Consider the following 23,402-nt stretch of genomic DNA (forward strand, 5'->3'; position numbering starts at 1 on the left):
GACACCAGACTAACGAGTCTGCGGAGTCGTTTGGTGTAGCTTCCAACTTGGAGCATCATTTGGAAGAGTTGAGTAGATTAAGCGGAATAAATGCAAATATCGCGTGGATTGTACTTTTTAGATAACACTGAGCCGATTTCCATTTACATATTTACTTTATTTATTTAATAATACATCAATTAGATTTACATCTACTTAAAAAAAAATCCAAATGGAGCAGATTGAGTTTATGTTCTATTTAAATTTTGTTGCTCTGTGTGAATGTGTTCCATGTGTCGATGTGTATACACACACATACACATCGACACATGGAACACATGTGGTGTGTGTGTGTGTGTGTGTTTGATCGGCATAACTAACATAACGGTGTTTAGGCATTCCAAACATTAATGTTAAAGTTTATGATAGCTGTATGGTAACCGTTCACGGCCTTTAGAGTTCATATGTCAACTAAACGCTCGCGTGACTAGAGCTGTTGATAATAAATTGATAATAAATTAGCAGCCGTGTTTTTTTCAATACCCTGTTCTACAACAAAGTACATGCAAAACATGCGATCAACACACCTATACCATATGTAATGCACCTATGCAACATATAATGCATTTCTGAGTATATTACCCAAACGGTAGGTATGACAATAGAGAATTTAAATAATAAACTGTATGTGGTAGAACAACAAAAATAACTCAATCAAATTAGTTGTTGTCGTGTTGCTTGAGCTAATCCAAATAGCCTTTTGAATGTCCACGGCCGAGGATCCACGTCAAGGCGAATAACTGTCTAACAGAAGGAATAGACTAATCAGTTATATAAGCATAGGCACAGTAATGCAATAATGCTTATATTGACTCACAATATAGAAATAAAAAACAAATATTACAATAAATTAAGTTCTTATCGAACAGCAGATTAACAGATCTTAACATGCAAGCAAAAGTTAAAGTACAATTTCAAAAACCAGGACATTTATTTTAACATTGTTAGTTAGTCTATTTATCTTATAGACTTTACATATTTTGTTGAGCGTTACACATGGTTAAAATATGCGTGCAATTTATAATAAATTAAGTCTTAACCTTTAAGGATTTAAACATAAAACAAACAGAAGCCATTGAAATTACACTAAGCTGTTAAAACTGTTAATAAAGGCATGAATTGCGGAGCATATACAACTCATATTTTTTAAATGTGATTGTAAGTTATATTAAGTACAAATGTAACACCAAGCGCGTGAGTAAGACGAAACGATGTACATGCGTGCATAACAATTAATAATGTGGGTCATTTACCAACTATACAATGTTGAAAAATTAGAAACAAATGAAAAAAAGTGCAGTTGCTGTCCTTTATGCTGGAGGTATTAGCGCAAGCTCCCTTAGATCCGCATCTTTAAGTCTAAATTGGCGCTGGGTGCTGGGTTTCCGATTTTCAATATAACTTAGATTAACTAGAGATTGCAAACGTGATAAAAATAAAAAGGACCTTGCAGTCGGGCATAACCGACTGCTCGAAGCTCGATTCGCCGACTAAATCAGTCATAAGGAGTCTACTTGATTATAATCCAAAGTTAATAGCTGGCTGACCTAAGACTACTAACAACATAAATAAGAACACATCCACAATGTTTCCGTTACGTTAGCCTAAAGAGAGAAAGTGGTAAAAATAAGTTATTAACAATAATAACAGATCATGTTTCTTGTAGGAGACCAAAATGCAACAGGAAGCCGGAAATCAGATAAAATGTTTTGCTATATATTATATTTTGAGAAATGAAATCAGTACGAATTTGAACTCAAATGAAATTGTGTTCTTATTCAAATACACTTTTACCGCAAACCAGCGACTGTGACTAGGAAATGTTGAGTAGAGTATATACGGGAAGCCTCTAGTTTCAACATTCTGCGTTTTCTCTTCAATAAACTCCTTTCATTTCGAGAACCGAGCATAAAAACAGAGAACATTAAATTATACAAATTTCACTATTATAACAATTTATAATTACAGACGGAATATGGGAAAATTTCATCTAACAGTTAATTCGAAATGTTAGGCACGAACGTTAACACCAAATACGTGCATAATAAGACATGTTATGGGACAATTTCATCTAACAGTAATTCGAAATGTTAATGTGAATTATGTTAGGCACGAACGTTAACATCAACTGCAAGCGTGAGAAGAGATCAGATAACTTGCATGCTGTAAGAGATGGCAAAAGATGCATGCAAAATAGAAGAGCACACACACACACACAGTCACATGCCCATGCACACACATATAGCAGTATTTAGAGCGAGACACACAATAAGGCGCGCTGTTAATAACCTTTTGCGTGACGCGTTCATTTAGTTGACTTTCTAAGATTCAAACACTGTCAGAATATCCTCCATAGTGACTCTGGAGTTTGAATGGAGGCTGTTGCTTATTTGAAAATCGGGCTCTAGAAAATTTGAGAGAATAATGGAAGATTAAAACCCACCCAACACAAAAAACAAAAACAAAACACAAAATACAATAATATTATTGACAATACGCACCCACAAGCTGGCCCAGTTCATCGTCATCTAGAGTTGGTATTTCAGCGATCGGCGAGTACGGCGGTTGCGGTATGCTACTGGTGCCGCTGGCTGGCTCACTGGCATTAAAGGTGGTCGCTGCAACAGGCGGTGTCAACTCAGTGTCCACCGTCTCTGACTCACTAGTTTGCCGCGCTGGCGCCTCTTCGGAAGTATTCTGTGCTGCACTGCTGGTTTCCTGCTCATGGGCCGACTTAAAGCTGGTGTCTGACTCTGGTGACTCAAAGCGCACGCTGCGATTAGGTGTTTGCGGCAGGAGCTGTGGTGTATTCTGTCGTGAGGGGGGTGTGTGCAGCTCCCGCACATCCTCAATGGATGTTTGAATCTCTAAAATGTCATCGGTTGTCACATCATCCGCTAGGGCAGTCGACACAGGTGATTTTTCCTTTGAGAGTATCTGCTCCAGTACGTCTGCCGACTGTTTCGGTTCTGCCTCTTTTTCCACAGGTTTCGGTACAGGATCCACAGGCTTCGGGTCATCATCCTTTGGCTGCGGCTCCGGGTCCGTTTGCTTCTGTTCATGTTCTTGCTCAGCTGTTTCCTCATTCTCAGCTTGAGATTGTGGTTTCTCAGCTGGTGCTGCGGCTTTATCAGCATCACTTTCTGGCACTGGCACTGGCACTGGCTCTGGTTCTTGCTCTGGCCCTTCGGTGCCCTCCTCGTCACTCACTGTTGTAGTTACTGTTACTCTTTTAACTGGGGTCGGAGTGCCAGAGCGACGCACGCCCAATGTTTGATAGACGGGCATTTCGTTGGGCACTGTAAAAGGAAATTTATTTAGTTTAGTAATCAGGCATCTTTGACTATGCTCTACTTACCAATATACTCGTCGCCAGCTTCGTTATCTACATCCTCCTCCTCCTGACTGTCATCGATGCGCAGACTGGCCAAATCGTTGACTGGAACACGCAGTGCCGGTCGCTTGAGCTTAGTGGCACGTCGGCCGCCGTTGCAAGAGGACGGGCGCCCAGACCGCTTGCTTGGACTGGTCGAGCTACTAGCAGAACCCAGTACCAAGTCGTGTTTAAGCTCAATGTCCTCGAGCACGTTTCCAGTGGCATCGACACGTTGCAAACGCGTTGGCACTGAATTGCACAATTTAGACAGCAGCCTGGGCGTACCCGCAATGGACGATGATTTGCGCGGTTTACTGCCAAGTATCTCGACAGCTTCACTAAATGAAACAGACAGCTTCGATTTGGACTTTCGATTTGCGCGCTTTGGTGTGGAGGTGTCTGCGCCTGTTAGGCGCTTCAACTTCACCACGCATTTAAAGAAGCGAGCGCCATAACGCTGAACCAGCGCCTTGCTGACACTGTTTGGCCTGTCCTGTTTGAGCGATCTTTTCAGATTTGGCGGCGGTGTGTGTGCACGTGAAGTTGTCTGCGTGGCTCGTTGCTTAGCACCGTTCTGCATCCAGGGTACCTTGATGTGCACCTTGTTAATGGGTTTTTGCTTTTTGGGTGGCGACGGAGAATCATCCAGCATTGAGGAATCTGACGCACTCTTGCGTGGTCTGCCGCGTTTGTTGGCTTTGCGTTTGATTAAACGTTCAATCTCTGACTGGTTCAAGCGCTTGATGCGCACCAAGCATTGTCTAATGCCTGCCGAGGTGCCAACTTTATTCTTTGAAGTCGTTGGCACATCTGCAAACATTTTCTGTTGCGCCTTCGTCTTGGGCGGCTGTGGCTGCGGATGCTCATCATCCTCTTCCTCACCGTCAGCATCGCCGTCGCGATCGGCGTTGTCGTCCTCTTTGTTGTCGCTGTCAAGCGTAGGTTGCCTTGAAGTGGCATTATCATCAGCAGCAGTGTCATCCACTATTGCTTTGTCATCCTCCACAGCTGTAATATATTGGATTTTATATTTTTAACGTACATTTCGAGATTTTTCGTAACTGACCTAAATTGTAAATGGGCGATGCTGGCACCGGCGAGCGGGGAAGTGCAATTTCAGTGTCGGATTCAACCTCTGCAATTCATTTGTGCTTAGATTCAATCTGAGTGTTTTTTAATTGTCGCATTAGGACATACCTGGATTAAAAATGGGCGATATTGGCAATGGCGACGGCGTAGAGGGTTTTTCTTTCGGGTCTGCGTCTGCTCCCGCCTCAGCCTCTGGCTTCGCTGCTGTCGCCTCGCGTACGCTCGGCGGTGGTGGAGCTGCTCGCACCAAGTCGAACAAATCCATTGCGATTATGATTGATAGTTTTTAGCTATCTTGTTGCGTCCACATCCACAAACACAAGCTCAGCCACACTTTAGCTCGGGCCGCCTAAGCTTCAGCCCCAAGCGAACGAAGCGCGAAAACCACACGCGTAAAAAAAAAAACATACACAGCAAATAAAAACGCGAAACGAAATATGGCTCGTACTTGTCTATACGCTTCTTCCGTCTCTTTTATATGCAACTTTTTTATTCACTTACCGTAGCTGCAACAATTTTCTCTAACAAAAATTGTGGCAAAAAAAAATAAACGCGGATTCCTACTCTATTGCAGAGAGACACCGACGCCGCTGTGTAGTGATGTAAAATGTACCATCGATACATCGATTTAAAGATGTCGATATGTATCGGAATTAGCTCGGCTATACGGGTATACGGTATACAATTACAGTTAGTAATTAAACGGAGCGCAAGTTGCGAATTATCTTGTGTTTATTGTGTTTTTGTGAATTGTTAATCATTTTATTTTTATACAATTACTCTAAAGTTTTGCTTTAGGAGTAGTTAAGCAGATGGCTGTAAGGATGATGTATGTCTGATAACATGTTTCACAGCTTACTTAGAACAACATTTTTCCCAACAGTCGGACTGGCAATATACATATGTATATTGTATTGTGTTATTAAATAGTTTTTGTCATACCATCATAAATTATTTAATTTTCCTGTTTTTAAGTTCAACGAATTCAATACTATTACACTCTCTGCAGTCTGTTGCTTCTCCCGCCAATTATCGATTACAATATTAAGCTACTGGAACAATTTGATCGCCAGATTTGATGTAAAAACGAGCTTAACTGGCTGACCTGGGAGGATTGATCGGCCTCCACCACAGCTAATCGAAGGTACATTGAGGTGATGGGCGCGTTAATTTAAAGAACATAAGTTTTCAATTGGCATTTTATTCACTTTCATTGTATAATTGGTTAATTGCAATAAATATGATTTTGTACAATTAGTTGGCGAATTTTTGCAGGCAGCAAGACATTGTGCAATTAGCAATTGTTTGGATTTGTTTCGTTTACATTTCGATTTCTGAGGATAACACCTTCAAGACTAGCACAAAAACTTCGCCGGCTCAGCATATAAATATGTATAAAATATAAGTAGTACATACAAAAGCTATGTAAACATATATAGATAAAAGAATACTTTGCGTAGACAGGGGCGAGTGGTGAGTTAATTAATTAATTGGGCGGCGAAATATATAAAAAAAAAATAAACAACGGCTCTAAATAAAAATAATAATAAACAATTAAATACATTATAAAAGTACAAACATTTGCTGGCGTTTCTATGTCGTGTTTATATATATATATTTATATATATATATATATATATATATATATATAGTGTGTGTGTGTGTGTGTGTGTATGTGTGTGTTTGTGTGTGTGTATATATATTGCAGTCGAAAATTGTCATGTCCGGCGGCTACTCTGTCACGGCACCGCACGGCTTTTAAATGTACACCTTGAACGCGCTCCAGCCATGGAAGCACTTTGTAAAACGTCGCGACTCCTTGTTTTTCATAGTGAGGAACAGTTTGCGCGGTCGGTCTGGCTGCTTAATGCGCATGTGCTGTATGTAGACCTGGGCCGATTTGTAGGCCAGCTTCACTTCCACCTCGCTGCAACGCGGCCCCATCCAAAGAAAGACGTGCTCACCATTGTCGAGTATCATAATATCATCATCGGCCAAATCGTCCTGACAGAAGTCTGCGCACTTCTCAGCCACCGTATAATAGCCCCGCTCGTTGGAACAGCGAAACAGTCGCGTATAGTTCATATAATCAGCATTCGTGTCGTATGGCTTGCGACCGCCCAGCGCCACCCAAAAGAAATTTTCCGGCTCGTCGCCCTCGTTGAGTATCTGTGGGTTTGTCAATTTATAAATGAATCACTCTATATATATATATTGAATAATGATTCATTGAGCTGATACTCACCTGCAGGCTCACCCAGGGACTGTTAAACATCTGTTCGGCTATATCCTGCACCAGCTTTGTCTCCTCGTTCAACGCTTTGCTGCCCAGCCAAACGTACACAATGCCCGACTGTGACTCGTCCTCCGTTTCGAATGGCACATGAAGAATATAGCTGGGCGATTGAAAGAGATCATTAATATTATCATATTATATTAGCTCCTAAAACAGTTTATGATTTTGAAAAATCCACCATCATGAGCGGTAATTAGGTGAAAACCCAAATAGGTTACATTCTAAGCTAAACATAGAGCTCTAATGAATCTCAGTTATACCATGAACTGGGTAATAAACGATAATAAATAAAATACAAAAAGGGTCGTTCTCAAAACTTACCAGAATGCCGAGTTCAGATGCACAGCATCCGGCTGGATTTGTATGAGTCGTGTGGTCAATGCGCCGCCATTGGAGCGCAAATGGAAGAACTCAACGGCGGGTTTGCCATCGGGAGTGAGCGCCTTGTCCTTGCGCTTACCCGTATGGATGATGAACTTGCGCTTGAAGTGTGACATGAACTTGAGGTTCTCCTGCTGCTGAAAGATGCGCATGACCTCCAGCTCCTCGCCGAACATTGCCTTGAACTTCTTCTGCAAAGTAAACGTAAAGGTCAGCCAGCCCATATTGCCGGCATTGCGTCCCTGCCAGAAGTAGACAACACACTCGATCTCATCCTCGGGCGGCGAGGATTTGCTATCATCACCATTCGCCTCGGCGCCACCTTCGCCAGCATCGACATCGTCGACAGGTATGCAGTAGCGGCAAAGGAAGACATAGCATTCGCCCGTATAGAAGTGTCCGAGCTCCTCTTCGGGCAGGCGGACAAACTTCTTGTTCTCGAGCACAAAGGCCTCCATCATCTCGAGATCGTAGTTCCATTCCTCCTCCAGCTGCTCGGCTTCAGCTAGCGGCATCGCGCTCTGGCGTGGCATAAACAGCGCCGCCAGATCTGTGCGTGTCTCCTGCTGGCGCGCCCATTGCGTCAAATTGGCGCCCGTTTTAGCCACCGATTTGGCGGTGCGTGTGAAATCAACAGCCATCACCTCATCCCAGCCGGGGAATTTGGTGCGAAAGATTTGCATCTCGTTACCCTCCGGGACGCGCATGACCAGCGCACAATCCGGCCGCTCCAGCATGTTGAACAGCTCGCGGCTCAGCTTGACGGCGGCGGCGCGCACCAATCGGGTCGACTTCTTGCCAAACCAGACAAACAGATCCGTATAGCAGTCGAGGATGTAGACGTGCTTGCTGTTGAGCAGCGTATGGCTGAGCTTCTGCTCGGGCAGCTCCACCTGCGGCAGCTCCAGATAGCCCATGCCCAGCTGTACCTGATAGAGGCGCGGCTGTACTGGCGCATAGTTCTCATCGATGTGCTCCTCGGGCGGCGGCAGGTTGGCCACTTCCTCCGGCAGTATATTGAATGGCTCCCAGAATTCTGGACTCTCTGCTCCCTGCATATCGACCAGAATTTCGCACTTATTCTTGCGCTCCGTCTTGTTGATCTTCTCGGCCATGAGGCGCGCCTTAGAGTTGAGCGTGTTCTTGGAACGCTTGCCCAGCCAGATATGTATCCGTGTGCCTACATCCAGGACGAAGGCGTGCCGCGGATCCAGCGATTGCACTACCACAGCCATTGGCTCTAAATGAATACTTGCCCCATATGCATGCACCAGATAGAGCCGTGTTATGTGTATCATCTCCTCGATGGTATAGAAGCCGGTAGCAGTGCGTCCACCTTCAATGTAAATCACTTCCGTCTCGAAGAGGGCCAGAAATTCATCGGATTCGTCGCCCTGCTCCTCGCGTATCGTGCGACATCGTGCGCCCAGATAATTACGCAAATTGACCGCATGAATGGCGGCACAGGCGCGCTTGTCCAGCGTCGCCTCGTTCCCAATCCAGAAGTAAATCTCCCAGTTGAGCGTGTGCAGCTCATCGAACTTGGTCTTAAGGACAATGTAGCAGTCACCCTCGTAGAATTTGCCATGCACCACCTCCTCGATTTTGTTGGGCAGAAAGTTCTCGATCTCCCAGATGGTTAGGCCCGGCTGCTGGCCATCCTCCTTCTCAAAGAACTTGGAATAGTCCAGCTGTGGCTTCTCCAACGATTCGTCCCAACGTTTGGGCTTCAATGACTCTGTTGGCAACGCATCACTATCGTCCTTCTCTTTGTCCTTGGCCACATCCTTCATACCCTTTAGCACCTTGGCCGCATCCTGACCGCCATCCTGGCCCTCCGTACGTGGACCCCGTCGCAAACGTATCTTGCGTGCCGTCGCATCCTTGGGCGTTGGCGCGGCCGGCATCGAGGCCGGCACAGCGGCCCCAGCCAGTCGCAGTTGCGTCTGCAGCGAGAAGTCAATGTTGTAGAACTCCAGGCTGGTCGCTTTGCTGGCCTCACTGGGCTTGGGCGGCATCACCAGCTCCGGATTGTCACGCAGATCCAGCTGATCGAGCCCCTCCAGCAGATGTATGGCATCTGGCAGTGTTATTAGCCGATTGCTGCTCAAGTTCAGCTGCTTGAGCGCGCCGCATCTGCAGAGGCCCTCGGGCACCATCTCGAGCAGATTGTTGGCCGCCGAGAAGCACTCAAGGGCGCCCAGCTTGCCAATGCCCGACGGTATTCCCTCAAAGTTAAGTTTGTTATCGTTGACAAAGAGGCGTCGTAGCCGCGACAGCTTGCAGAGGGCGGCGGGCAGGACAGTCAGCTGGTTTCGTGATAAAATCAGCGACTCGAGACGCTGCCACTGGTCCATGCTGGAGCTGAGCTCATTAATCTCATTGTCACTGAGGTTGAGGCGGACCAGCGTGGCCACATTGTAGACGCAGTCGGGCAGCTTGGGCAGTGCATTGTGCGAGAGATCCAGCTCCACAAGATTGGCAAGGCTGTCGATGCTAGTGGGAAAGTTGAGGAGCGTGCGCTGTGTGTTTCTCATTTTGAGCACCTCGAGGCTCTGCAGCGAGGGCAATTGACGCAGTTGGAACAGCTCCAGCGGATTGCTGGACAAGTCCAGCGTTTTTAAATTGGTCAAACGGCGCGTTTGCGGCGGCAGCGTCTCTAGGCGATTGTGCGATAAATGAGAAAGAGCAGATCCGTCAGATGTATAAACAGCGCCGTGGGTATGCTCTCAATTTGATTGGAGCTCAGGTTAAGCACAATTAGATTCTTCGCACGCTCCAGACCCTCGGGCACCTCCTTCAGCCGGTTGTGCGACAGATCCAATGTGGTAAGCTCCTCCAGCTGGAACAGCTCTGGGGGTATGCCGCTGTTCTTCAGCTGATTGTGGCGCAAATCTAAGGAGCGCAGGCACGTCAGTTCCGTTAGCTCGCCAAAGAGCTTTTCCAGATGATTATGGTTTAGGGAGAGGTGTTCGAGCTTCTGAAGATGTCCCAGCTCCTCGGGTATTTGCTGTAGCTGTGTGTGGTCTAGTGTTAGCCACTGGACGCGCGACATTTGCCGCATGGAGCTGGGGAATGTTTTCTGCAACAACAAGCAGTGGTTATAACGGTAAGCGGCTGGGCAATGTAAACAAAGCGCTAACAGCGCAGTTAATGTCGGCGCCGACGTTGACGCCGACGTCAACGTCAACGTCAGCAGCTGTGCGCTGCTGATGACAAATTCGCCGTGAATGGTTACTTTTTTTCTTTTTTTTCCTATTTGGAGCAATGACTGAACCGCTAATCTAAGTCTGGGGTTGACCCGCTTGTGCAGGTGCAGTGGCCAGCAGCTAGCGACCAGCACTTAATTTAGCATTTACATTTACATTCCGCATTTAGCTCCACAGCAGCAACAACAACAACACACAATACTTACGCTGAAATCATTTTTCGTAAAATCAACGCCGCGGACAAACGGTAAAACACTCATCCTGGATATGCTACGCACTCTACTGCTTCTGCTTCTTGTGTGGGTGCGGGGAGTAGCATAAAACTAACAATTTTACGTCACGGACACGAAGACGGACGGCGAAAACGGCTGCGAGCCCCGTTCTTGTTATTGCTATTTCAATGAATATATGTGCCTGTGCCTGTTCTAGCGATGGCAAAAGTATCGATATGTCGACCACATCGATGATAACTTAAAAATATTGCAATTGCCTTGCTCGTGCAATGGTTCAAAGCAAACATATCGATATTTAAACATATCGATATTTTCTTTGAAATGTGCATTTTAAAGTTTTTTTTTTCAGATATTTCCGTATCAGTTAAGATTAATCATTGATTCCTATACATGGCTTAATAACTTGTGCTCTCGAATTGCATGCAAAATAAAGGTTGTTTCAAAAAAAAATTAACGCGTAAACAAAACATATCGGATTTATTTTATTAATTTCGAAACTCAATTTATTTTTGCAGCTAGTAACTTTGTAAGTTCTATTCGACTCACTTATGACGTATCCAAAAATATATCACGACTGAATATAGGACGATATCTTGCTTGTGCAACATATGTCGTAGTGGGCCGATGTCAACAGGTCAGATGCAATCTTTCAAACGAGATTCAAATGCTTGCGCATATTGATGACATTGAAGAGATCGAAATGGCAGTGAGCACAGCTAAGCTTTCCTTGAGATCAATAGAGAAAGAGAGAGAGAGAGAGAGAGGTAGACAGCGGGAAAGGGAGAGAAAGAGAGAGAGAGAGTGAATTAACTTATGAACTTATGCACTTACTACTATAAACGGAAACTGAAGTGACTACTGCAACATTTATAACTTATCAATATTTTTGTTTATACTTAGGTACAAAAATCAGTTTCTATTTAGTTGTCTTATAATTGTTGTTGAGCCATCAATTTCCAAAACGCAAATTAGTTTGGTAGACCGGTGTTTCCATGCTGTGTGATTTTTGCCGATACTTTCTGTGCGCGTAGGTACACACTGGCAATGTGTTGTTCGAAACGGGGTGGGAAAATGCGCATGGAGCGCAAGAGTGCTGAAAGGACTTCAGTCTCCTGTTATCCTGTAACTGCTAAGCGTCTCCTCTATGGCATATCAACATCGCATGCATTATCTAGAGGGTGTGACCAAGTTGAACGACAAAAAATTTTCATACTTTGCTCAGTCTTCGGAATGTGAAGTTCCTGCAGGACATTTGTCTCAGCGACGTAGCAAGCAGCAATAAAACTAAAAACTTAAAAAATCTAAAAGAAAACCAATTCAATTGAATTCAACAGAAATCACAAACAACTACAGTGAAAATGAAAAAAACTTGCCAAAAAAAGTGCTTCGTGGACGTCTAAATTACCGTTTCGTGGTTTCGTGCCAGGCAAAAGAATTTAAAAGTAAGCAGGATGCAAATGCTAATGCGGCGAACGCAGAGCTTCTCAGTTTTCAGCTTTGTTTGTTGTGAAAAATTGTGTACCCATTGTGCAAAAAGGGGAGTGTTTGTTGTAATGTCCTGTGCCGCAGTCATCAGTAAATGCGACACGCAAAAAATTATGCACATAGATGCAAACTATGTAAATGCAATAAATCACATTCACAGAATTTGAAAAATGTATATGTATGTATTTGTGGGAGATACATATGTACATAGTATTCAGGACCTGTTTTTCGCGAAAGCGTTGTTATTAAAAGCTTCAGCGGCCAAGGATGCGAGGGCGTGTGTCTTATTATGCGTGTCCCAAAAAACTAGCAATATATGTACATGCATACATATGTATGTACATGGGTGTATACACATATATTTATATACATATATATATAAATTTTTATATATATATTTAAATATATGTACATACATATTTGTACATATATACATACATACACACGCACGCACGCACACATGCGCCCAGGCTGCTGCCTCTGTTTGAGGTGGGCGTGTAGTTTGGCGCTGTAAGCTGCTGTGGTCGCATTTGTAACGGTAACTGTCGAATCTTACAATGCCCAATTGGCTAAAAGCACTAAGCCGCAACAACTAACTAAGCGCAAGATGCTGCGCTGCATTTTGCTTGTTGGCATGCATGGGTGGGGCGGGTGGTGCAGCAATTACGAGTGCGTGGCACGAGCAAAACGCGAGACCAAGCCATAAGGAATAAGGAAACAGTGCAAACTTTTAATCAATAGATATACAAAAACACACACATACACAAACCCATACGACACGACGAGCAGGACAAAAGCAACAATAACGGGAGTAGCAGCAACAACAACAACAAAGAAAAGTATAACAGCGTGAGCGCGCAAGTGGCTGAGAGAGCTTAGCGAGAGAGAGAGAGAGTGAGATGGAGAATGGCAGACTGATACTGCGAGAGAGTGAGCGTGAGTCAATGAGCGCGCGCCTGGCCGTTACCTTTTTACCGTTACTCGTACTCGCACTCGCAATCGTTGCGTTGCCATTTTCGTTGCCAGCAAGAGCAAGCAGAGCAAGAGGAAGACAAGTGAACAAAATTGCTATTGCGCTGGGCAGCCGCAGCATCAATAACATAGCACGAGCACGGCGTGCAGGCGGGCGGTCGGTCGGTCGCTGAAGCTGAGATTTAAGGGTGTGCGTGTGTGAGTGGTTTGCATGGGGAAGTAGGGCTGAGAAAAAAATGGGAGCAAGAACGCGTTGCACAGACAACTTTTAATTAAACTGCTGCAACATGGCTCATTTTGGGCTGCAAGCGTTCGCCCACATGCTTATTAAATAATAAAGACGATGCCCACACATGAAAACGAGAATGAGAGCACACACAGCCCCGCATCAGGAAATATAAATGTTTTGTTTAAAGTGTGCAAATGTGTACAATATCTTATTGTAAGGCTGAGCAAAGTGTTTACAGTCAAATTTCAATTACTTTTGACTTGGTTTTTCGCGAAATTCTTGTGCGCACCTGCCCATTCGCATGTAAATCTCATTTGTGTTAACTTATTATTCATTTAGGCTTTCAAAAATTGTGCTAAAAAGTGAACGTCTTGGAAAATACCGTAATGGACATTGCTTTTATTGTATCAGAAGTCAAAAAGTGCCTATGTCATAATTGTGTTAAGAGTATTTTTTTTTAATTCATGGTAGATAGCTCTGCTTAACACACACAGCCTCCCACACATACATACCTACTTAACATCTAAGTGCGTTCCATATTCTATACATACACACACATGTATGTACCTATGCATATACCGAGTACACCAAACACATATATGTATCTGAATAGCGGTTGGAACGTGCCAAACCACGCCTAAATTTTTTTATTTTTTTTTTTTGAATGAGCTACATTCTTGAAGAGCCCTACACACTAATTGTGTTTCCTTGTTGTTGTTTCCCCCACATTGCCACAGTGTGCGACAGTTTGATGTCAAGAGTTTAGAACTCTGCCCTCAGAACACACGAAGCATAACAACGACCAGGACGAGGACGCGGACGCGGACGAGGACGGCACCTGCAGGAGCATCGCACTCCACACCGTCTCCATTTCCATCTCCAATCCACGCAGCACTTCATTTGGGACCACTTCACAAGCACTTAGTACGCATTAGGCGGCCAATCCCAAAACCAGGATGGGCGACTATCACGAGTTTACGGATCAGTACAAAGTGCCGGTGATAGCCAAGCTGCTGCACGCTCTGCCCCACTACAATATCACGTTCCACAAAATCAACAGCACGTTCCGGCCCAACGATGAGATCTATCTGGAGGTAAGACCAAACCGCGCCAACACCTCACGTTCAATACAGTAAACCATCAGGGTCACGTACATGATAGTCCACAAAGAAACCCAAAGGAAAGAATTTGACTTGGGTTGCCTTTGGTATAGTTTTTATAATTACCAGTTTTGGTGCTCTCGAGAGAATGCATTCAAGATATAATTATAAAAAGCCATAAAAATAGGTATAATTATTAAATAACGTTACTTTTAGTTAATAACTGCCTTGTTATTTAATTTTCAAGATTTTATTTTTTACTATCAATATTATTTAACGTAGTGTGAGACAGTAAGGTTACTATTAGAGTTGATATACGTTAAACTTTATTTGAACTTATCAATTTTTTGTTTATAATGACAATTAAGATAAGCGTTATTGAATTGTTCTCTTTGAGTACAAAGAAGAAAATTGTGCTTCGATTTTCCTGGTTGAAGTTTCCATGGAATAGTCCATATATGCCAGATAACTATATCATACTGCTGCCATTTAAACAAGCAGTCGAAAATTATGCTCGACTTTTTACGCGTATTTTGTTCAAATTCATAAATAATTAATCCGAAGATTGGCCACAAATTGGGTGGGGCTTCGGAAAGTGTTTCGTTCAGCGAGTACAAAACAATACGATAATATATTAATTTAAAATTATAATCCATATAGAATTACTATACTATGCAGTAAACGATAATTGATCGATTAGTTATTGACAATTTGTCGATTATGTATCGATAAGTTATCGTTACCGTTATTAATGTGTGTGCAGAGCATATTAGGGTTTCGCAGCCCGAAGAGACATTATTGACATTATTGATTCCACCATATCGAAAGTACACTGTACTCAGTCATTCATCAACAATATTCTTTCTCACGCGCTATCTTCGCCATCTGGGCACAGAGCCTGGGCATATTGGGATCGGTGCCGGCAGCGCTGCTGATTGTCTCTTTGCTGGGACTGCTGTTTTATTTGATGACGCGCTGCTGTGACCGGAAGCCGCGACCGGCGCACTCCATAACCAGCTTGAAGGTGGCACTGTCCATAGTTACGGTGATGTGCTGTGCGGCGATTGGACTGGGCCTCTATGGGAACGATGATCTGCACAATGGACTGCTGGAGGTGCTCACAGCTGGACGCAAAGTGGACAATTTGGTGACAACAATACGAAATCAAACGCACATACTGGAGAATACGCTGACCAATCGCATCAGGCCGCAGCTGGTGGAGCTGGCCGATATTTTTGATCAGCCGGTGTCCAATCAGACGGCGCTCTCCAAGCTCTTTGTCTCGCTCAACATTGTGCAGGGTAATGTGACATTGGCAACGAATGCGGCCAGCGATATACGACGTCCACTGATGGGCATCTCGATGACGCACTTCCTCACTGTGAGTACCGTTGTGCAGTTGCTATCGATTCACATGCTCGCATTATTATAATTCTATTTTGTGACACTTGCATAGCGCGGCGACCAATGGGAGCTGATTCGCTGGCCGGGCACGGTGGCAACTCTGGCTTTGCTGCTCGTACTCTGTGCCGTCTTACTCGTGGGCGTGGCACGGCACTCGCGCTGTGCCCTAATCCTGTTTAGCGTATGCGGCCTGCTGGCCGTTACCGGCTCCTGGCTGATGTCCGGCCTGTATCTGTCATCGTCGGTGGCGGTTGGCGATCTGTGCATTAGTCCAGCCGATTTTCTGGTCTCGACAGCGCCACGGGATCTCCCAACGAATGTGCTGCTGCACTATACACAATGCGAGCCGGGACACACGAATCCGTTTACCCAGCGACTACGCGAATCGCAAAACTCCCTTAACAATGCCCGCAGCGCCATGGCCACCGTGATGAAGATCTCTCTGGTGCTGTTCAAGAGTTCGGGCCTGCAGCCGAAATTGGGTGCGGTGAATGCGGATTTGAACAGTAGCGAACGGCTGCTCACCCAGCTGACCGCCCTGGTTGACTGCAAGGCGGTGCATCACAATTTTTTGGCCGCGGCCCGTGGCCTCTGTGAGGGCGGCCTGTTGGGCCTGGTGCTGATGCTCATTGCCAGCTTCATAGCGGCCATATTGCTGACGATTATGGTGTGGGTCGATTCGCACACATGGATCTATATACGCAAGCGTAACGACTATGCCCAGGTGGATGAGCCATCGTATATATCGCATCCGGCGCCACAGAATCATCAGCAGATGATGAATGCGGCACGCACCCTGCCGCGAAACCATAACGGGTAGGTGTTAATTGATCCCTAGACTGATCCCATTGCAGCTCGGCAAACCGCTCTCATTGCAGGCACTTCAGTCCGCCGGTGATCAGTGGCTCCCACACGTTGCAGCATCCCAACAAGCGACAGCAGCACGAGATGATGGCCCACGCACACATCCAGCAAAACATGCGGGCAATGGGCACCCATACGCTGGGCAGACTGCCGTCGCACAACCACAGCCCCACCCACATGACTGGTAAGTCCGAGTACCGCCAGCTGTCCACCACCAACACCATTACCACAATGCCATCAGTAGCACTTTTAGCATTACCAGCACAATCCCTCCGCTCTATCTCTCTCTTTCACTCTCTCTCTCTCTCTCTCTCGTTTTGAATCTCTGTTTCCTTTCGCTGCATTATCTGTTGGTTGTGGAAATCTTAAGAATATACTTATAAACAAATAGGGCATGAGTTTAAGTCCTTTGAAATCCAAATTGTTCAGTTTTCAAAGGGATCAAAAATGTTTTCCCATTTAATAGAGAATTTATTTTAAAGGAACAAATCTTTTCAATGCCTAAAAATGAATCTGAAAAGCCAAAAAATTGTAGATCTGATTAGGAATCATGCCCATAAAATAGAAAAGAAAACTTTATGAGACTCTGTTTGTAGGCCGAATAATTTCTGCAATAAGAATTTGTTTTTTTTGTTTCCCTTATCATTATTGATTAATTTGAACGTTATCCTTAATTAACATTGTTTTATTTTGTACACAATTCTAGTTTTTTCCTGGCTTTGAACTTCATCAAATAGATTTATCTTATATTTGAGTCGAGTTTCGAATCTTTCCCAAATCAAAAATCAATCAAATATCTTGCTATTTTAAGTTTAAGCCAGGCCCTCGCGCAATCAAGTCAGCATTGGTTCGGTTCACGAGCCTGGTTTTGCACATCCATGAAACAAGTTTTGGCTCAAACATGGATTTGTAATATATTTTTTGACCATTTTTGAAAAATAAAATGGTTCAGTTCGGGTTTCGGTTCGGCTGTTCTTCGGCAGCTAGTTTGCTTTGAGGTTTTGTTTTGAACCGGTTTGCAGCCTGTAAACCTTAACTAAACCAAAAATCTACTTGGTGTCTTGGTGTCTTACTGAATTTCGCCATGAATCATATCTTCAGATTTCCAAACAATACTCTGCAGTTCTGTAACCGCTGCCATTTGCAATTGAATCGCAGGGGGAAGTAGTCGTTTCTTGTACCGGTTCAGTTTTGGTTTGGTTCGGATCGGTCTGCCAACTGTTGTAATATTGTAGGACTCATTGTTTTTGCGTACTTTTGTTTTTATGCTCACTTGCCTCATTCTCATTCCATGCGTCCGACGCCCGTCGACTTCCACGAATCCGCCACATCCGTATCCGAATCCTCATCCGCCTTGCTAATTGTGTGTACATTTTAGGTCCTAATAACGGTAAATATGCAACCCTAAGCAAACAATGCAAAACTTTGGAAGCCAATGACTTTTACTGAAAATCGTCGCCAGCCGCCGCCGTCGCCGCCGCCGCAGCCGCTTCCTCCGTACCGCCCACCACACAGGCCCAGGTGGCCCAGGCCCAGGCTCAGGCCCAGGCTCAGGCCCACGCTCATGCCCAGGCTCAGCAGCAGCAGCAACAGCAGTTGGGTCCGCAGCCAATCTACTGCCATCATCCGCACCAGCATCCGCACGCGCATCCGCACGCACATCCCCATTCGCACTCGGCCGCAGTTGCCGCTGCCGTGCAGCACCAGCACGCCATTTACCACCAGCAACAGGCGCAGGCCCAGGCCCAGGCACAGCAGTATGGCACATATACGACGGCCGCGGCGGCACATGCACATGCGCAGCAGCATCATTTGCCGCCGCCGGGTCAGAGCCAGATCTATCAGCAGATACCGGCGCATTTGGCCGGTCAACTGGCGCCCAATGGGAATCCGCATTCCATTTATCAGCCGCTGGTGGCGGTTAGCCAGGGATCCATTTATGTGTCCAATTTGGCGACAATGCGCCGCCAAAATAGCCAGGGTGGGCCGCAAATACCGGCGCATCACCACCAGGCCTCAGTGCAGGCGCAGCCACCGCCAAATCCACACCAGCAGCAGCAACAGCAACCGAATCCTCATGCCCACCAGCAGCAGGCGCCACAGCAGCAGCAGCAGCAGCCGCCGCCGCCTTCGCAGCAGCAACAGCAGCAGATGCTACAGCATCAGCTGAAGTCGCCGCAGCAACAGCAGCTGCAGCAACTGCAGCAGCAGCAGCATCAGCAGCCACCGGAGGCGGAAGTGGTGCCCATTAGTACCACCATGGATACGGCCATATACGATCGGGATAAGCAAATTTACAAGTGCTCCACACTGCGCCAGGGCGGCAAATTTGATCCCAAGTACAAGCCATCAATACTGAATTGCCCACTGCCTGAAATACCCAAAGATGCGGAGCAGCCAAAAGTGGAGTCCATCTATCAGCAGCAGCAGCAGCATCAGTCGCAGAACTATTCCAAGTAAGTTGGTAGCCAAATTCGTTTGCCGTCTCAAAACCGATTCCGATGCCACCACATCTTATCCTTGTAGAACTTTGCAACGGCCACCAATGAAGCTGCCGCCGCAAATGAAGGCCATACCGCCGCCACGGATTGGTACGCCCACCTCGCCGCCGCCGCCAACAGCTCAGGTTGATGCGGCGCTGCAGAATGGCGGCGGCAATGATGATGCCGCCCTGCCACCGCCGCCCATGGAGGCGCAGACGCATCTGGGCACCAGCGTGGACGCCACGCCGCCCAAGTCACGCATCCAGGCCGCCAATGGCAAGCCTGGCAACGGTCTCGCACTGCACAATGGCGGCGGTGGCGTCGGCGGTGGCGGTGGGGGTGGGGTTGGTGTTGGGGGTGGCAACGGTGGTGGAGCAGCACCATCAGCTGGAAATGCTGGCACCGTTCTGGACGATGACGACGATCTGCCACCGCCTCCGCCGGCGATAACCGACGAGAGCAACTATGCCGTAACCGAGCTGTAAGCGCAGCTGTGCAAAGAGATTTGGTTATACAACCAGGATGTGCCCCAGACCTGATGGCATTTAGTAACATTTTGAGTGTTCCTTGGTTCTTGATTTGCATTTCGAATCCTAATCCTCTCTTATGCATCCTACCAATTAGGGCTAGCCAAACACACAAAAAATGAAACGAAAACAAAAATACTTGAAACTGATGGAAATACAACCCAACTACTCGACTTTTGTATATATACAAACACACACGACTACACAAATCCTAACTATTATACACACATACACATACATATGTATCTATGACATTTACTAGACATACATATACATATATGTATACATATACACACAATATTTAGTACGAATATTCTTTTTGATAATAGGCATTTTTATGATCGCAAAATTTTTATTGTAACAATTTTAGCTGGAAACAGAGGCAACAGAAGCATAACAAGAAGATGATAAAGAAGAAGAAGAAGAATAGGAAGCCAAAAGAGGAGCTGAATATATGCAAAGAACACAAGCAAATATGGGAAAAACTTATTGTATTATATAGCAGTTATATACATAGTTATATGTAGAAGTGTAGGCCGGAACTACTCAAAAAAAAGAAAAAAAAGAAAAGAAAATATATAGATAACATTGCTTCTGCCCCTCTCTCCACGCAAAAAAATACTATTAGTGGTGGCTCTCTAGTTATAACATTCAGAAATTAGTATTGTTACTGAAAATACTAAAGACCACTTTTTTCTCTTTATTGATTTATTTTTTTAAAACAAAAATGTTTCATAACCTCAAAAAGCAGCTAGCGAGAGCGACCGTTAAAACACATAACGGTTAAGAGAGGCAACAGATGATGGTCGGGGAGGGGGAACAGCAGCAGAGGGCATCGCATGAGTGAACGTTTTTCAAGGCATTTTGTCGAGTCAATTTTTTTCCAAAAATATGATCGCGAATGGCCGGCTTTGGTCGGTTGTACGCTAGGGTGTGTGTCTGTGTGTGTGTGCGTGTCTGTGTGTGTGTGTGTGGCATGAATGTGCGAAATCTCTGATATTTTGGAACTTGTGGAAGGAGGGGGGGGGGACGGGTTGAGTGGGTTATTTGGGTTGTGCGCCAGGTTAGGATCCGGTTAGAGCTGTTCGGACCTTGCGATTTTATTGTAATTAACCGTAAGCTTAACAACAATTGCATTTATTAACAATTTAAACTAAATACTTAGCACATTCCGAGTGCGCATATACATACATATACATATACAAACATACTATATACATATGTAGCTATACAAGTAACTGTATATTTAATAGCAGTAGCTAAACGAAAGTCGAAAGCGTAGCCTAAAACAAAAACTGGACTATATATGCATATGCATTTATCCAGATCGTGTGTAAACAGATAGCAATATAAAAATTTATATAAAAAAAAGTACTGCCCCGACATTCGGCTGAGCCGAAGCAAACCGCAAACCGAGAACACAAAAAAAAGACGCAAACAAATACTAAACAGTTATAAATGATATATACATATATATACATAACTTATATATATGTATATATATATGGACTACCGCAATATGATAATGTACTTACAAAGAAATAAAACTCAATACTTGTGTAGTTAGTTAGCGGAGTTGTTAGTGGAATTCTATAAAAAAAAAACAAAAACAAATACAAATAAAAGCAAAACAAAACAGTGTGACCAGAGGTCAGGCTAAAGCCCATCAACTAAAAAGTCGCTTGAACACTGCCCGACAAGTCAGTGAGTTTTTAACACACACACACACTCACACACACACACACACACACACATATATATATATATAAACTACATTAACAGTAAAGCTAGATTTATTACTAGACTACTACTGTACACTATATAGAGCACATCGGGAATGATCAATTGTATAATATATATATGTATAAATATATATATATTTATATATATATACATATGTATGAAGCATATAAAGCGTAAACGAAAACGAAGTGACAAAAGCAAAAAACAAAAGAGAAAAAAACAAAAAAAGAAGAAAAACCAAAAGAATTTCGAACATTTATTCGATAAACTTAAACTTTTAAGTATTAATACTTATACTGTATAGAACTGTAAAGTAACTTCAAACAAAAACGACCGAATCAAGTTTTTTTATTCGCTTATATACAATTACAATACATAATGTTATAAATTATTGAAAGATACGGCACGAGCATAGCTGTCCCACGCCCCCAATCCACCATCGAATTTCGAAAATGCAAAGAAAAATTAAATACCTATTCGGTTGATCGAATATGAAATATATCCTTGCAGGCATACGTATATTTAGGACAGATGTGCGACAATGTTAACTCTGATCTTTAAGAATTTCTAGTCACTGTGCATAAAATCTATAAATCTATATACTTCATATAGTACTATACTGTGCATACAAAGTTTTCCAATTTAACTTTTCTATATATCTATATACTTTATATAGTATACTTTACTGTGCACAAAAAGTTTTCCAATTTAAGTTTTCTTGCGAAAACTCTATTTTCAAGCAATTTTTCTTTTGGAAAAACTTGGAAGCTTTACACAAAAGAAAGTTATTCCTAAAATCATTCACAAATCGTTCTTGATGAGAGATATACATGGGCAGGCTTACATGGTAAATTAATCGACCTAATCAAGAAGAGAAGAAGAGAATTTTCGGAAAATATATTCTTATTTTCAACATAACCTGCATTTATGGGGTATTTATTGCCGCAGTCCTCCGATTTTGGTATGCTTTTCCAGCAGAATGATTTCTCAGGGCTCTCAAACTTGACATAAACTTCGCAGACGATCTATCAACCCGTTTGCAATCCCCATTTCCTTATGTTTGGAAATATAAATCGTATAATGGAATGACATTATCTGGCTAACTCTAGCGCATCTGTGCCAAGTTTTGGGTACATGAAATCGGCTTGTATACCCGATTTAAAATCACATACATATATGTATATAAACGCACTGCGGGGATATAATTGGGAGAAGTCTATAATAGACAAGCAGATTTAAAGGCATGATGGCGCAACTAGAACTTTGGGAATGGGCTGGAATGGACTTGCGACAGAAGCTGATCGAAGAAGCTATATATACACACACATAAATACATACATATACATATATAACACACTAGCTCGTAAATATATTTCTGTGTTAAATGTTGTCATCGTACGCGTTGTAGTTATTAAAGGGAAAATACAAAAAAAAAAGAGAACGAAACTTTAGGAGCTGGGAAACCTTTCGGGAATGTAGAGGCGGCTGGCATAGGCCGTCGCGGGGCGCGGCAAGATCAAGTTGTACAACATATGCAAACATTTAGTGTATATGCATAAATAGTTAAAGACAATGTAAAGAAGCGGCAGAAGCAGAAGCTTAAACAAAAAAAAAAAAAAAAAAAGAAATTAAAGAACAAAACAAAAAACAAGAAAAACATTAAAATTCGTAGGCAAAGTCGAAAGCAAAATGAAAAACAAAAAAAAACTCGCATACCTAAAAATTCGATTAGGTTCGGAAAATCGCTTGCGAAGCAATTTCACAAAGTTGCGTGGAATGGAGTTCGGGAACTAAACCGATTGAAGGGTATATGATATTTTATGCGCAACAAAGTAGAAACTACATAAAAAAATATATTAAAAAAACCAACATAAAAAAAAAACAAAAACAAACAATCGAACGGCACAAAACCCGACAAAAATTTCATTCAAGCAAAAAGCGGCAAACATAAAAAAACGCTAAAAAACGAAAA

General features: G+C 43.8%; 3 protein-coding genes across 6 annotated transcripts; 1 reads left to right on the forward strand and 2 right to left on the reverse strand.

Annotated features, from left to right (window-relative positions):
• Nucleotides 1-136: 136 nt before the first annotated feature.
• Nucleotides 137-5,286, reverse strand: HP5 (Heterochromatin protein 5). Of its 2 annotated transcripts, none has more exons than XM_064699726.1 (7): nucleotides 5,006-5,286; nucleotides 4,613-4,858; nucleotides 4,482-4,550; nucleotides 3,398-4,423; nucleotides 2,541-3,338; nucleotides 2,329-2,443; nucleotides 137-779 (listed from the first exon to the last, which is right to left on the reverse strand). In XM_064699726.1, the coding sequence occupies exons 2-6, from the start codon at nucleotides 4,767-4,769 to the stop codon at nucleotides 2,361-2,363; spliced, it is 2,133 nt and encodes a 710-aa protein (XP_064555796.1). In that variant the 5' UTR covers nucleotides 4,770-4,858; nucleotides 5,006-5,286; the 3' UTR covers nucleotides 137-779; nucleotides 2,329-2,360. The 2 variants fall into 2 exon arrangements, with proteins under 2 accessions (XP_064555796.1, XP_064555795.1); XM_064699725.1 differs by having other exon boundaries at nucleotides 137-783; nucleotides 5,006-5,285.
• Nucleotides 5,287-6,167: 881 nt separating this feature from the next.
• fliI (FLII actin remodeling protein) lies at nucleotides 6,168-10,812 on the reverse strand. Its single transcript, XM_064700085.1, is given in 5 exon segments — nucleotides 6,168-6,673; nucleotides 6,750-6,900; nucleotides 7,122-9,861; nucleotides 9,864-10,263; nucleotides 10,597-10,812. Coding segments are annotated over 5 exon segments (3,756 nt in total). The 5' UTR covers nucleotides 10,651-10,812; the 3' UTR covers nucleotides 6,168-6,262.
• A 194-nt stretch (nucleotides 10,813-11,006) lies between these two features.
• Nucleotides 11,007-23,325, forward strand: tty (tweety). 3 transcript variants are annotated; one of them, XM_064699594.1, is made up of 8 exons: nucleotides 11,007-11,149; nucleotides 14,047-14,403; nucleotides 15,305-15,790; nucleotides 15,866-16,629; nucleotides 16,692-16,861; nucleotides 18,056-18,067; nucleotides 18,140-19,133; nucleotides 19,204-23,325. In XM_064699594.1, the coding sequence occupies exons 2-8, from the start codon at nucleotides 14,266-14,268 to the stop codon at nucleotides 19,643-19,645; spliced, it is 3,006 nt and encodes a 1,001-aa protein (XP_064555664.1). In that variant the 5' UTR covers nucleotides 11,007-11,149; nucleotides 14,047-14,265; the 3' UTR covers nucleotides 19,646-23,325. The 3 variants fall into 3 exon arrangements, with proteins under 3 accessions (XP_064555664.1, XP_064555662.1, XP_064555663.1); XM_064699592.1 differs by lacking the exon at nucleotides 11,007-11,149 and adding an exon at nucleotides 11,710-12,065; XM_064699593.1 differs by lacking the exon at nucleotides 11,007-11,149 and adding an exon at nucleotides 13,233-13,278.
• Nucleotides 23,326-23,402: the final 77 nt, after the last annotated feature.

The sequence above is a fragment of the Drosophila montana genome, unplaced genomic scaffold (assembly GCF_035044405.1).
Source record: "Drosophila montana isolate Dmon_TW-CO22-7 unplaced genomic scaffold, ASM3504440v1 contig_1624_1, whole genome shotgun sequence".
Classification (NCBI taxonomy): domain Eukaryota; kingdom Metazoa; phylum Arthropoda; class Insecta; order Diptera; family Drosophilidae; genus Drosophila; species Drosophila montana.

Bases quoted from the DNA above. Each gene is read 5' to 3' on its own strand.
- HP5 (XM_064699726.1), bottom strand. From the start codon at position 4,769: ATGGATTTGTTCGACTTGGTGCGAGCAGCTCCACCACCGCCGAGCGTA. The intron at 3,339-3,397 runs GTAAGTAGAGCA...TTCCTTTTACAG, and splicing joins AGCTGGCGACGAGTATATTG to TGCCCAACGAAATGCCCGTC. The intron at 2,444-2,540 runs GTGCGTATTGTC...CAAATTTTCTAG, and splicing joins TGAACTGGGCCAGCTTGTGG to AGCCCGATTTTCAAATAAGC.
- tty (XM_064699594.1), top strand. From the start codon at position 14,266: ATGGGCGACTATCACGAGTTTACGGATCAGTACAAAGTGCCGGTGATA. The intron at 14,404-15,304 runs GTAAGACCAAAC...ATCTGGGCACAG, and splicing joins ACGATGAGATCTATCTGGAG to AGCCTGGGCATATTGGGATC. The intron at 19,134-19,203 runs GTAAGTTGGTAG...TTATCCTTGTAG, and splicing joins CAGTCGCAGAACTATTCCAA to AACTTTGCAACGGCCACCAA.